Here is a 15,773-nt window from a genome sequence, read left to right as displayed (position 1 = left end):
AGTGGTCCCAAGCTGAGATCATACACAGAGAGGAACATTGGTTTAGGAGAAAATTCAAGGAAGCCGCATACATGCTGTCCAACAACGTATTCAGCCAAGCTAGCGTAGAGATACGCAACATATGGAAACCCATCATCAAGCAAAAAATGGCCAACGCTCGCCAAACGGTCATCTCCCACTGAACCAGTGAAGCGGAAAAAATGGAAAGCGCGGATAAGTGAAAGTACTCAAACGACCCATAAATAGTCATCTCTCGGAGGAATCAGTCCAGTCATCACCTGAAGACGATTGTAGATACTAACAATCGAAACGTCGTGAACTAACGTGGCTTGGAATCTCTCAACTTTTTATTTCATTTTCATTTTTATTTCTTTATTTTTTGTTCAATCGTTCTATTTTTACCCTCTCTATTATTTCATTTCAGGTTATTTCTGCTTAATATAATTATTATTTTCAGCTAGTCATTTTTAATTCTTCTTTTTTAGTGGTTTCAGGGATTTCAAATCATTTTATATATTACACAAAGGAAATCCAAACTAGTGAAATTCATCATGAAACATTGTCAATCACCTTCAAACAAACAAGGTCAGCTATTGCCTCAGGCAAACGTAGAAATCAGCAATTGTAGTAGAAACAGACCACATAATGAAATGAGAAGAAGCTGCTCTCCTGTTTGATTCAACACATTACCCCGTATGAGATCTATAAAGTGTCCCAAAAAGTTCAACTGAAAAGAAGGTGTATGTATGGGTCCTCAGACGTGGTATTCAGTACTCAAGAAGACAACAAATGGACTATAATACAACTCTGATCGACATTCCATTAGTAGCATACCTGTCAACAACGTGGACCAATCAGAACAACTTAATGACACTGTAGACCAATCAAAACAACTCAGCCAATTAGAAGAAAGCATTTTCATGGACACCCCGCCATCGTCGACCTCACCACCGTCCCCACCATCACCCCCACCACCCTCTGGGATTATAAATACGAGTGAACAGGTTTCTAGCCAATCAGCATCAGTCCAAAGGGTAAGGGAGCCAGGCTCCAACCTGTTTGAAATCAAGACGACGTGCAGGTCTAGCCATGCTGAGCCTGCAGTCTCAGCCTGCCCGGATTTTGTTTTCAATTGTCAAAAAATATGGACATATTTGAATTTAGAAAAATCCAAAATTGCGGGATCATAATACCAATAATTTCCACCTTGAAGGAATTGTTAAGAATTTGAATTGTTTATTAATTTTTGATAATTGACAAGAAAAATTCTGAACGATTATTGAAAATTTGTTAATTTTTCAGATAATGAAAGGTTATATACTCAAAAAACAGTAAGAAAAAAATTATTATTATATTTTATAAAAACATCAAAGTTTCCCTTGTCCACTAATGATCATAAAAATATCTTCTGATTATCAAAAAGTTGTTATAAGTATAAGTTGTTTGTAAGTTTTACGTTCAATGAATAATGAAAAAATAAATTTCAAACAATTTAGTTCAACTACAGAAATTTTGAAATATTTTACTTGGAATAAAATTTTTGTAGTAATGTTTCTGAAAAATTGCGAATGACAACTCTCGATGGGCACTCACCTTGTCAGCAGCTAAAATACGGAAACTGTCGATGACCTGTTCTGCGGTGTCAGTATCAGTGCTCTCTCTTGTCATGAAATCTAAGAAAGCATCGAAGTGTACGTATCCGGTCGAATTCGGATCGACCACGGCCAAGATTCTTTGGAAATCGATGTCACCCTGTCTGTCTTTTCCGATCGAGTATCCGAGAGAGACGAGGCATGATTTGAATTCTTCCGGAGTGAGGCGGCCAGTCCTGTTCTTGTCGAAGTGATTGAACGAAGATCTGAATTCGTTCAGTTGCTCCTGAGTGATGCCCTTCGAGTCACGAGTCAGGATCTGGTTCTCCACTTCGTTGATGTTGCGGTTGATCGAGGTCAAGAGTTGTTCCCAACCGACGCGGAGCGTTTCCATTGTGTACTGCGTGTATCTGAGGACAAAAAGTTTTTCAAGTATGTGGAAAGTTGCTCTTGAAAATGCAAACATACATTCTTTAGCTATATGATTGACAAGTGAAGATGTTATAATGGATTCATTATTGAATTGTTTATTTTTGATTGAGGGAAATAGATTCTAAATATATCAATTTATAATCGGAATCGATAGAATTCTCAAAATCAACGTTAGAATCACAAACTTTTGATAATTTTTTGGACTTCTGAATAATACACGTGTTTTTTTTTTGGTACCTTGGGAGCTGTCTGACTTGTCCATTTAGTCCAAGTCTCCATAAAACACTGCAGCCTCTTGGGCTTATTGCGTTTATTCTCCCATATTCTCAAGACACCCATTCCATCAGTCTCGTTCCCTGTACTAGTTTGTACAGGTTCCGTATTGGATGTTCGTCATATTTGTCTGGACGTAATTTTGTACGTCCATTTATTGCCTGCCTCCTGTGATTCAGTGCCTCTCATTCGCATAAAATGTGTAGAGCTGTTTCTATCCCTTTGTTGCATAATCTGCAGCTGAGGTCTCCGTTGTACAACCCCATTTTATTCAGGTGTCCTCTAAGCGGATAATGACCGGTTAGTAACTCTGTAATTATTCTGAGCCGATTCCCACTATATTGAAGTAGTTCTTCGGTTCTTTTCTCGGACGGTTCTACTGTGTTTGTTGCCAGGTACTTTTGTCCAGTACTCTGTGTGGTTCTTATTGGTCCATGTCCTAATCTGGTTTCTTACCAATGATTTTGGTACCCCCAGAGCTGGTTCAGGACCTATATATGAAGTTGATGATCCGCGTCTGGCGCATTCATCAGCTTTATCATTACCTGTGATTCCTGAATTGGCCCATCCTGGCCTCCCCCATCATCACAAGGTGTAAAGGAGGTAGATTCAGGAGCGTCTCCAATGCAGCTGTTGGGGTAGTTATTGCTCCCGTCATTCCCAAACATGCAAGTCTTTGCATCTCTGGTGGCATCTCTGGCCACCAGACCAGAGATGCATATGTTATCATGGGTTTAACCACCATCGTGTATAGCCAATATACCATGTCTGGTTTTAGCCCCATGTTTTTTCATAGGTGCGGCTGGCGACCATCGGTGTCATCCAGGTCAGTTTCCAAACTGACCTGGAACCAACACTTGTACACATGTGGTACAAATATTCTGATTTGATGATTGATATAGTTCAAAACAATTATCCGTACAAATCCACATACAGGGCGTTCCAACGAAAACTGTTGGAACACCCTGTATATTGAAATATAGTGCAGTGAATATTGTGACCTATGAAAGGGTAGATGAATAAATGAAGTGTTTTTGACAAATGTGCATATAACTATGAAGAAATCAATGCAAGCACAAGCGAATTATTTATTTAAACAAAACATTTTTCAGTTTGCTAATGTTTGGTTCAAATAGTTAATTTGTTGCCTGACCAGAGTATCAGTGAGAAGCTTTTGTCTGCAAATTTGATGAGTACCTTTCCTCCTCACTGAGAGCATGTAAAATAATGTTACTATTCAAATTCTAAAACCAAACTATCACAATATCATTGTAAAAAAAGTGACAATCCACAATTAACACAATTTTATATCTGAAGTATCAGTCTGACATAACAATGTACACAAACATTTCCATTTTCAATCAAGAGATCATAATTCCAATCATTGCGAAAGATATTAGTTTTTTTATTTGTAAAGAAATTTTTTGCAACACCCTCAACAATTCCTCGGAAGTCAAATGTCTTAAAGAATATGTGAACTGAACTACCTTGAAGAATGTAAGAATTTCTTTGGAGACATCAAAGACTATAAACTTATTTCATCTTTCCACCTTCACAGTTGAAACTCAATCAGGTACTTGGCTTTGTTTGATATGAACTTTCAACGCCTACGGCCATTTAATTAGATATTGAAACAAATTTTTTGACTGAATTGTAGGTTTGGAACCACGTACAGAATGAACATGGAAAATGTCTTAGTTCTGGTGTGCAGGAAAAATATGTTTGTTGAAAATTTTAAACAATCAACATACATACATACAGTATATCATACATTGAAAATAATGAGTCTCAGCAGTAGTTGGCAATATTTCTAATTTCTGATTCCATTACAGCTATATTGGGTGACCCAAACTCATGGTACACCCCTTTTTTTCTTTATTTCTCAAGTTATTTTTACGAAATTAGAAATATTGAATATTCTTGCAAAGAGGCAATTTTTGAAGTAACGAGATATTTTGTTCAACTTCTGGCTTTTCCAGAAATTACAACGAAGTTTGATTGTTAAAGGAAGCACCCTGTATATAATTACATATTTAGACCTCTTTTAGGTCTTCGCGGGTTATTGTGGAAGTTGATATGAAATAGTAAAACAACTTTTGGCGTTTCTATAACCTGATATTGTTTGTTAGTTACTTACTAAATATATTATTGGAGATCGTATTGAGTTGAGTAGGCCAAGTGACTTCAGAGACGAGTGAGGATGATTATACAAATATAAGTAAGTGAATTTCTCCTACTAATTGTTAGTTTATGTCTAGACAGTTTCAGTAAACTTGCCGAACCTCATTCCTTATGCATGATTGTCGAATTCAACGCTTCCATGAATCTTCAGTAAAAGTGGCATAATGCCAAGTTGAATAAAAAAGGACGACAGTGCATTTGTAACCTGCTTTGGTTATTATTATTGTGGACTTTTTTTGGTAACTGAAAACACTTATGGAGTTACCTGAAAACCCCCCAAATCAGAATGCCACATGAAATAGCTGAGTGAAATAATCCATAGTAAACACTTTCGAGCTTCATCAAGCTGACCACATTATTTAATCGTCTAAGAACAAACAAAACTGAAGATAGTTTGCTAGTCAAATATTTGATATAATTAGACCAGCCTAAGCTATCCTCAATGAAGAATCCTGAAAATATAATACTTTTATTTGACTTGTATTGGGAGATATAACTACATTTTGAGTTCAGCAGCAAACCAAGTATGTGCTAATCTTTTGCTATCTCTCTTTATTAGTTGTGAGCTGATTGATTTGCTGGTTTCATAAAATTGCATAGATCATTCCTATACACCCAGGACAGTTATGGACCTAAAACATAACCCTGAGGAACACCATAACTCATTTCTCTGAGGTCAGACTATATGTTGCTCGTTCCAACATATTGGTTGATGAGAGATGCCAGATTATTTGATGGGGATGGGTCTATAAGATACATAAAGAGTACTAGAAAAACACAACCGAGAACAAACACGGGAAAAACTTTATAAAGGGACTGTTCGAGAAGAGAACCAAAGAAGTGCTTCAACAAAGTAGAAATCGGCTGAGGATTGGACACAGTCCATTGAGAGGACACCTGAACAAACAACAACAAATACCTTAACTGCATGCAATGCAAAAAAGGGACAAAGACAGATCGTCTTATTCTATGCTATGAGGCTATACCAACAATTTATAGATTGCTCAAATTGTACCTAGAAGAGTCCAGCGAAAGACCAGTACAAGCTAGTACAGGGCACAAGATAGTCGGAATAATCGAGAGCACTTCGATTATAAAAATGTTACAGGGCGACTCGAATGAACTGTTGAAGGAGTCATTTGAAAAAAAAATTGAGATGGTTAAGAGGATCTCATTAGAACATTCTGACGTCTTTAAAAACCACCTTTGTTTCAATTTTCTAGATTTAGAAATTACAAAGATTTCGCTTGTTAACTAACTTCTGTGACACCCTGTATATTGAAACTAGTATCAACGTATATATCTGCAAAATATTCTCGTAAACACATTTCTAAATCTATTTGATGCTCACCTGTTTTCGAATATCATGCTCTCCTGCACGGCCTGGTGGATCTTCTCCAATTCCTCGATATGCGGTTTGTAAGCGTACACGCCCTGTTCATACTCCTTTAGGCGGTGAAGCTGATCCTCCAGAGTGCCATGAAGACCCATTCCGATAGCGGTGACGGCGTCCAATTGACGTTCGATCCAGGGACCGACGGCGTTGGCTTTTTCGGCAAATTGGCGTCTCAGCATTTCGTTGTCTGAGCGATTTTAGTTAAGGAATTCGACGAGAACAACGGAAAGTTCAACAAATATGGGGAATGTATTAGAAATATGAAGTAGAGCTTATATTTATTTTAAAACGAAGTCATCATGTATTTTCTTCAATTAAACTTCAGCAGATATTGACTGAAATATAAGATTTGCTCTGGTTCTGGTTTAGAAACTGTGTGGGACATGATGCGTAGAAGCAAACATTTACAAACCGTTAGAGTTAGTCTCGAATACTTGGTTAAACCAAAACGCATGTTGAGGAGACTACTGCGCCGTATGTCGTATATATGGGAAGTTTTAATTTAGCAAGCAAGCAGCAACTTTGAAATACAGGGTGGGCCATCGGAAACTTGACATGGAGGCAGTAGCGTAGCTACTAAGGGGCTGGGCGGGGCAGTGCCCCGGGACCCTCAAGCTCAGGAGGCCCTCGACCTTACCACAAATTCTCAATCGAACTCAACTTTTGAAAATTTCTCCCATTTTCAGGCGCGAGGAGATTGTTTTTGGTCTCCACTGATTTCGAATCATTCAAGTGCTAAGCCTGTGAAACTACAAGGAACTATGATATAGATACCAAAAAAGGCAAAGGATAGCTGATGAATTGAATGTTGATCACCGATTTTCAAACCGAGAAAAAATAATTAAAATAGAGATTTTCAATAACGTACTTGATGCATTTATAGCTCAATTAAATACACGATTTACTGGTTTGAGTGCAGTCTATCAAACATTCGATTTTCTAACACCAACATTTTTATTCCATGTTGATGAAGCAACTTCATTACAGAAGTTTGACGAACTCCAGAAAAAATATCCAGATATAATAGGCCCTAGCTTTTCATTTCAATTTGTTAATATTTACCATCTATTTGTACCTCAATCAAATAACTTAAACATGGACTGTTCACCAATTATGAAAGGAAATAATGAGTAATTACAGCTATGTTATTATTCTTTACAATTCCTGTCACTTCTGCAGCAGCCGAAAGGTCTTTCAGCAAATTAAAATAATAAAGAATTATTTAAGAAATAGTATGGGCCAAACTCGACTCCGACATTCATCGCTAATAGCAATTGAGAGCAAAACCGCATCAAGTCTGGATTTAACCGAAGTTATTAATACTTTTGAGAAAACAAAAGCTAGTAAAAGATTGTGATTATAATAGCTGTTTAGTCAGTTGGTAGGTCCGATCTTTATATAATAATAATAAACCCTTGAATCTATTCTATTTCATTTTATTGCCCAATACCTGCTCCAATTATTAAAATAATTGTAATTTTTGTTGTTAGAATGGAAAATATTTTATTGAAACGATAAAAATAAAATAAATAAAACAATAAAAATTAATTGGCGCTCCGGGGCGACTTCATTGATTCCAGTGGCGCATTTGCTTTTTCAGCTGCAGGAAAACCCGGAAAAACCTGCAGCACCACATCATCTGAAGATCTTGATCTAACAATGTCCTCTCTCTTATAAAACAAAATGTAGGGTGTCTCCGGAGGCTCCAATAATTAATATTTTTATTACCTGCCCTGCAATGCATGAAAAAGAGCTGACGATAAAGTAGCTTAGCATTTTTAAAGTATTTGTTAATGATTTTACTTCATAAAACCTTACCAGTTTTGATGGCAGTGGGGCCCCATTTTTTCATTTGCCCCAGGGCCCTAGGTTACCTACGCCACTGCATGGAGGTTTTGGGTACTAATCTTGCAAATCCGAAAAAACGCTAAGACAGGTCGATTTTTATTGGGAGGAGGACAATTTTTTCCACATTTACAGCGTCGTCACTTTAACCTCGGAGCAGAGGGGTGAACAATCCTTTGAATTTTAATAGGGAATAGGGGGCGAGTCCAACATCGTTTGAAAGATCTTGAAAATCTCTAAACAAAGGTGTACATTTTTTTAAATTTGGACGTATTTAAAAGAGTTCTTTCTGATAATTAACTTTTTCAATATTGTTGATAGCAACAAATTGTTGTACGCCACTGCTCAGTTGGAATGCATTTGGAACTCTTTCATTTGTTTCTTACGCTACTTTTTTGTTAAGATTTTAGTTTTTTTCTGATAAGAGGACTATTACAATTGAGAAATGGTAAAATGCTGTTTCTATTTCTCATTTTTATGTTGAAAGTGATGTCTACATTATTACTAGTAGTGAGTGCCATAAAGTGTTGCTGAAGAAACAATGGTTTACACAACTGCAGAGAGGGTTGCGTTGATTGAACTGACAATGTGGCTCCTTGTCATTATAATCTATATGCACTTTCAAATCACAGTGGGACTACTTACAACGGACATTACACAGCATATTGCAGACACCCATCTAGTGGCACATGGCATGAATACAACGATTCACAGGTGTTCCCAATTTCGCCAAAATCAATTGTGAGCAATGAGGCATATGTCCTCTTTTATGAACAGGAGGGAACGAAGCAGCACCTTTGATGTGTGTTTTTTTTTCTTCTTTCCTTTTTTCTTAATAATCTTAGTTCTTTGAAATGATTTGTATTTCTAGTTGTGTCACAATATAGGTATATATTTAATTGATTCAGAAAAACGCTGAAAACATACTTACTGGATAACTCGCATTATACTATGGACTAGTTCTTATCTTCGTAGTGAACTCTCTTTGCTCCTTATAGCATTTTAAAGTACATGTATTGTTTGCCTAATCTATGTTCAAATTTCTTTTGACTTGTTTTATACCTTTTAGGTCTTTGAAACCAATAAAGATTATTATTATTATATTTCAACAAGATGGGGCTCCTCCGCACTATGCTCTGCCTGCAGTATTTAGATCAGACTTTTCCGGATCACTGGATTTGGAGGCGGGGCACTATCGAATGGCCACCACGATCACCAGACCTTTCGCCGTTAGATTTCTTTCTGTGGGGTCATTTGAAAAGCAGAATTTACTGTACTCCTCCTGCATCACTCGAAGATTTACGGCAACGAATCACAAATGAATGTCACCAAATCACTTCAGAAATGCTCCACAATGTTCGAGAACGTTTCCAGCAGAATCTCTATTATTGCGTGGAAGCTGGAGGTGCCCATTTTGAGCATATGCTAACATGAGAATAAAGTAAGTAACTCCAACTGTTAATTTAGAGAATTCCAAGATCTTTCAAACGATGTGCGACTCGCCCCCAGTTTCCTATTAAAATTCCAAGGGTTGTTCACCCCTCTGCTCCGGAGTGACGACGCTGTAAATGGGGAAAAAAATATCCCCTTCCCAATAAAAATCGACCTGTCTGAGCGTTTTTTGGGATTTGCAAGATTAGTACCCAAAACCTCCCTGTCAAGTTTTCGACGGCCCACCCTGTATATTCATAGTTTCGAGTTGTTCGACAGTGGTTTGCGAAAATTCGTTCCGGAGATTTAAGCCTCGAAGATGAGTCCCGAAGTGGTTGACCTACAGTAATCCAGGACGAGGATTTTAGGACTCTGATGGAGACTGACCCATCACAAATGGGGCGCGGTATAAGGGAATAACTGGGTGTCAGCTCCTATGCGGTTTATGATGGTTTAAAACGTAATGGAAAGGTCAAAAACTGTAAATGTGGATGCACCACCATTTGAACGATCGGCAGAAATTGCCACGTTTCGAAGTCTGTTATTCTTTGCTGTTCCGCAACCAAAACGATCCTTTTTTGGATCGGATCGCCACGTGTGATGAAAAGTGGATATTCTACAACAACAGGAGACGTTTAGGACAATGGTTGAACACCGATGAGCAACCCAAGCATTTCCCAATGATGAACACCCACCAAAAAAGACCAATCAGGACCAGGCAAAAACCACCTTCTTCAACTTCATCAAATCCCGAGCATACAACTTTTATGCTGGTGGCATTAATCGACTCTTGTTTTGTTGTCGAAAGTGTCCAGATTCAAATGGCGCTTATTTAGATTGAATTGAATGAATGTTCACTGAGATATTACAGTTCAAAGTAAACTCATAAAAACAGACAAACCTTTCAAAATAACCTTATATAAAACTTTTTTATCGCTGCCAATTGGTAAACATTGGACTTGTCATAAATAATTATAAAACAATTTCTATAAAATACTCACAATAAGGTCTGTTGTTCTGAATTGCTGACATTAGCAAAGACCCGTCTTATACCACATGTCATTATATTTTTTTTATATTTTATTTTGAACCGAAAAATCGCCATGATAACTTCAGTTCGCCCTCTTCTACTCTAGTATAAAACAAAAAAATCAAAATCATACAAAACTGAAAAGGATACTTTGCTGTTTTCTAAGTTCCGCTTGCAAAGTGGCATCCCTCTGAGGCACCAACTGTCTAACTTCTCCCCACTTCCTGGTCAAATCCTGCAAAAACAAACACATTCAATCGGTACGTTTCCGGATCTCGCTCAAAACACACCCACATTTTACCTCTAAGTCACCACCGAATCCTTCCTTATTTAGGCGCAAAAAAATAAAAAAACAAACTCTCATTAATAACGGAAAGTCTGAAACTTGAAAGGAATGAATAAAAACTCGATGATGTCGTTGATGGTGAACAGCGATAAACCTTCCTTAGAATGAACATGATACTATTACCAGGAATAATTCAGATACTCACGTGAGCCGTCAATGTAGTGTAAGGGTTCTCCAAGCCTCCAGGGACTTGGTGTTGCTTGACAATCGATTCGACTTCTCTCACTAGTCCCACGATGCTTTGGTATTCTTTGTCAGCCTCTCCTAATGTTGCCTGAAATAACAAACATCAATGATGAAGCATTCATTAGCATCATTTTTAAAGGTAATGAAATGATAAAAGCTATAATTCCTTCATGGTTTCAGCCTCTCCAAAATATGCCATGGAGTTCCACAAGGATCCGTGCTAGGTCCTATCACATTTCTTATACACCTAAATGAAATTCATAATATCAATATTGATGGAAAAACTACACAATGATACCATTTTACTGTGGCTTGGAAATGTGTTGTTTTTTATATTTGTAACACTATAAAAATCGATTTAGAAAAAGGGGAATACTGGTGAAACGGAAAAAAATGATGTGATGTGGTTGCCACAATTTTTGTGACCTTACTGAGACCGTTGATAGTGTTAATCACGAAATATTTCTTGAAAAAACTCGATTTGGATGCAATTGGTTTAGAGTGTACATTTTCAGGCAAAATCAAATGAAGAGCATCAAATGGTGAACTATCAGAAAGCAGACGAATCAATCAACAACCGATGAAAATGTTGGAAAAGATAAGAAAATTGTTATGTTGAATCGTCAACCATCGCATAAGCATCGCTACGGAATTGTTGAAGGCCGTCAACGGCTATTCCAATTTGCTCTAAATGGTCTTAACTGGTGACGAATCATGGGTATATGGTTATGCCATTTAAAAACAAGTCCACTCGTCCAAATGGAAGCGCCCAGGAGAGCCAAGACCAATTAAAGCACGCCAAGTATGATCAAATGTCAAGGTTTTGCTCACTGTTTCCTTCGATTATCGTGGCGTAGTGCATCAGGAGTCTGTAAGAACTATCATCTTGAAGTTATGCGCCACTTGCAAGAAGCAATACAAAGAAAACGTCTAGTTTGGTGGAAAAACAGTTCATGGCTTTCGCATCTTAAAAATGCACCTGCTCATTGCTTGTTCATAATTATTTTTTGGCCAAAAACAACACTGTAATCATGCCTCAGCCATTGTATTCATCAGATTTGCCCCCCTGCGACTTTTTCCTGTTACCAAGATTGAAGAGACCCATGCACCCAAAAAGTGCATATCAGAAATGCGAGGATTGGAAAAAAACACAGGCAGAAATTTTTGAAGGTGACAAAATAGAAATCTGTGTTAACCACAGAATACTGCTGCGGAAGCTACATCATTGTGGAATTACTGGAAACTACCTGAAAGGGTTTGAATCCTACCTTACAGGATGTAGACAGTTTGTTAAAACAAATAGTTGCTCAAGTACAAAGAATTTGAAAGCAGGAGTGCCCCAAGGATCGATCTTCGGATCCATACTTTTTTACTATTTGTAAATGACCTGGCTACTGTACGTAAATCTGGTAGTTTCACCATTTTTGCAGATGATACCACACTTTTGTGACATAATATAAATCAACAGGATTTATATGAAAGCATCTGTAATGACCTCAGCAAAATTAAACAATGGTGCGATGCAAATCTGCTAAACTAAAAAAAACTAGTACAATCACCTTTAAGTGCAATCTACCAGAAATTCATATGGAAAGTACACTAGTAGAAAATAAAATCTCTACAAAATTCTTGGGAATTGATATCGATGAGTGTCTCAAATTTGAGGAGTATATAGGTATTATCAACAAGAAACTTTCTCCGGGTGTTTTGCACGCAGAATAGTATCAGAAGAACTAAGATTTCACACAGCAAAAAATGTCTATTATGCCCTCATAAACTCTCATCTAAGGTGTGGCATAGCATTTTGGGGTGTATCCAGTAAACATCTGTTTTAATCTGTTTTCATATTACAAAAACGTGCGGTATGGTATCTCTGTGAAGCAAAGTGGAATGATCCTCGTAAGCCACTGTTTTTAATGCATGGAAATCAGCATGCCTTAATACACAAGAACGAAGGTACCTTTACTTCTCCACCTCACCACAATACTAGACAAGTATGCCAATTAAAGGTTCCTAACACAAAAAGTAGTCAAATCAAAAACTCAGTTATTTATAATGGAGTGAAAATGTATAACAAGTTACCTAAAAGTTCAACAGAATGTGTCACGCTACTATCTTTTACGAGAAACTTGAAGGCAATTCTGGTCAAAAAGGCTTACTATAAATTGAATGAATTTTTTGAGGATAACCTCGACATATAATAATGTTCATGTGTATATACACACATCGGAAAAGTCTAGGGATATTTTTAAAAATGGCAATATTTTTTTTTTAGATCGCTTTAGGGAAAAAAAAGTTGACGGGTGATTTTTGAACGAATGTAACTTACAACAAAATTTATTAAATGGTCAAAAATACTGAGTGCGCATATAAGCAAAACTAAAAAAAAATGTGGCTTTTCTTTGGCAACCCGAAAAAAAAATCATAATACAAAAAAAAATTGGAATCAGTACAAAGTATGGCCTCCACGCTGGTTTATTACGGCCCTACATCTATCGTGCATCGACAAAATGAGATTGTCAATGTCTTGTTGAGGTACATTTGCCCATTCAGCGATTAAAAGCTCTCTCAATTGAAACGTTGTGTGAATGTTCCCCATATGCGGAGTAATTCTTCGTTGAAGCATGCCCCACACATGCTCGATAGGATTCAGGTCCGGTGATTGTGCTGGCCATGGCATTACATCAACTCCTTCGTTGGTGAGCCAGTCAGTCACTAGACGCGCGACATGTGGACGAGCATTATCGTGCACTAGGTGGAAGTTTTCACCAACAGCACTAGCAAACGGATGGACGATAGGTAGAAGAATGGTGTCGAGGTACTGTCGAGCTGTGAGGGAGCGATTTGGAAAAACGAGATCGGTTCTGCCGCCGATCATGATTCCGCCCCATAGCATTATTGTACCACCTCTGTATGTGTGGACTTCCTGGACGTGTCTCAAACGTTCATTATTTCCAGGTCGTCTCCACAGTCTTACTCGACGAGAATCTGGATGAAATCCAAATCTGGATTCGTCTGTAAACAAAACTGTGGGCCCAATCATTTGCATCCCAGTTTTGATGTTCTTGACACCACTCTAATCTTCTACCGCGATTGCCTCTCGACAAAGGTGGACATCTAAGTGGCCTTCTGTTGTGGAGATCTGCTTCATGCAGTCGATTTCTGACAGTATCACGACCAATGGTTACCTGGTGCGTCTGCTGCAACACGTTAACCAACTCAGGTGCTGTGATTGTCGGTTGTCTTCTTGCGGTTAAGACCAAAAATCGGTCTTGAACTGCAGTTGTAGCGCGTCCTCGCCCTGGATGTTGTTCGGCTGGACTGCCAGTTTCACGGAAACGATGCCACAATCGACTGATAACACTTTGGGCGACCCCCAAACAAAGACCTACATCATTTTGTCGCATGCCACCTTGAAGAAGCCTTACAGCTCTAGTCATCTCAGTCAATGGTAAGTGATGGCGTTCCATGTTAAAGCACAATATTTCCAGTTCAATTTCTGAGCAAGAACTGCATAGAATGTATAAACTCGAGACTTTCAGATTATTCATTTTAGCCGAAAACCTACAGTTTGTAAAAAACTTGATAAAAGATTAGTTACCGTTTTTTGCAGGCTTTGTTCAACCCATAGAAATCTACAGGGTGGTCGAGTGTACCAATTTAATCGAAATTAAATGACCTCATGCATTTATTTTTATGATATTTAGTATGTTATAAAAATATCCCTAGACTTTTCCGATGTGTGTATATTATCTTTCTTTCTATTTGTAGTGTTTTTTATTTATACATTTATACAAAAATTACTCAATCATAGTTTTGCCCATGTACAAGATTAAACTTTAACAAAGATACTGTTTGTGTATGTGCTCATTTGTATATAATGGTACATTTACCTATATATTTACTCAACAATTTATTGATATTTATATTTTTTTTAGCAGAAAAATGTTTGTTGACAAGATGTATTTCTTATGACATTAAACGTATCTCTCTCTCCCTCTCTCTGATTAAATAAATGAAGAAAAAAGAATCGAAACTTTCTGTTTTTTACCACTTTTATTTGTAACTAACGTTACTGCAGTTTCGTCCTATAAGGACAATTTCAAACTTATACATTAAACTTATACATTAATGTATAAGTTTGAAAATGTCCTTAAAGGACGAAACAATGTTAGTTACAAATGAAAGTGGTAAAAACATAGAAAGTTTCAATTCTCCATCCATCAATTTATTGAATAAATAAATATTTTTTGAGAAAAATTAATATTTTTTGAACAGATTGTATAATAAATTGCAAGAACAAAAATTATATCACAAACATCATCACACCTTTGTCTCTTACCTTGAAGTGATGATGGGCATCAATCAAACCCTGGATTTCTTCTACAGTGTGTACAATGAATATGTCCACGAGGTCCTCTCGAGTTCCGTCCAACCAGTTGTTGAATGGTGCAGCTCGCTTCGCGAATTCCAAATGGAGGATGTCGATCTTCTCCAGGATCCTTTCGGCGTCGTCCAAGGCCTGCCTGCGGCGCTGAGTCAAAGCTCCGAGTCTGTCCCACTGGTCGCAGATGCGCTGGCATCTCGCGTTAACGCTCACGCTGTCGTGGTACTCCAATGTACTGAATAATCAATCAAACGTTTTAGATTGGGTTCAAAGTGAGTGGAATGTTTCAATCCTCACTAAATAAGTTCAGAAGTCGATTCGTTTAATTGGTGAACGATATCTCAGTGAATAAATAAATATTGTGTCGTAAAATACAAAATAACATAGAAGAGGAACAAGCACATCACACACCATGATCAAAATTTACTGAAATTCATTGAATTCGGCTGCCTATCAACGATAGCCTCTTCGAGATTTTTCTTCAGAGTAGGAGCAGATACATTACGATAATCTGAGGGCATGTTATTTAGCATATAAGGTATAGAAAGCGCCAACTAAGATTAGTCAGCGCAGAAACGTAAAATCGTTCGGTGTTGAAAGACTCTGCCCACTCAAGTCATATTTCGCCAATGTACTATTCACGTCAGTTTGTGTAACCAATAGCAACCTTCTGG

The 15,773-nt window shown here is 37.6% G+C and overlaps 1 protein-coding gene across 4 annotated transcripts in view; it reads right to left on the bottom strand.

Moving 5' to 3' along the window:
• The window catches only part of Actn (alpha actinin), a 100,082-nt gene that overhangs the window by 2,349 nt on the left and 81,960 nt on the right, over nt 1-15,773 (bottom strand). For all 4 annotated transcript variants that reach the window (XM_023156233.2, XM_023156232.2, XM_023156231.2 and 1 more), the window contains 5 exons: nt 15,055-15,334; nt 10,672-10,800; nt 10,331-10,415; nt 5,830-6,061; nt 1,594-2,002 (listed from right to left, as the gene is read on the bottom strand). In XM_023156233.2, coding sequence (XP_023012001.1) covers nt 1,594-2,002; nt 5,830-6,061; nt 10,331-10,415; nt 10,672-10,800; nt 15,055-15,334 — 1,135 coding nt within the window. The remainder of the gene's footprint in view (nt 1-1,593; nt 2,003-5,829; nt 6,062-10,330; nt 10,416-10,671; nt 10,801-15,054; nt 15,335-15,773) is intronic.

This window comes from Leptinotarsa decemlineata, unplaced genomic scaffold (genome assembly GCF_025532065.1).
Source record: "Leptinotarsa decemlineata unplaced genomic scaffold, Ldec_3_MD MMD2_tig00026314_RagTag_RagTag, whole genome shotgun sequence".
Lineage (NCBI taxonomy): Eukaryota > Metazoa > Arthropoda > Insecta > Coleoptera > Chrysomelidae > Leptinotarsa > Leptinotarsa decemlineata.
This window is presented reverse-complemented; position numbering and strand designations above follow the sequence as displayed.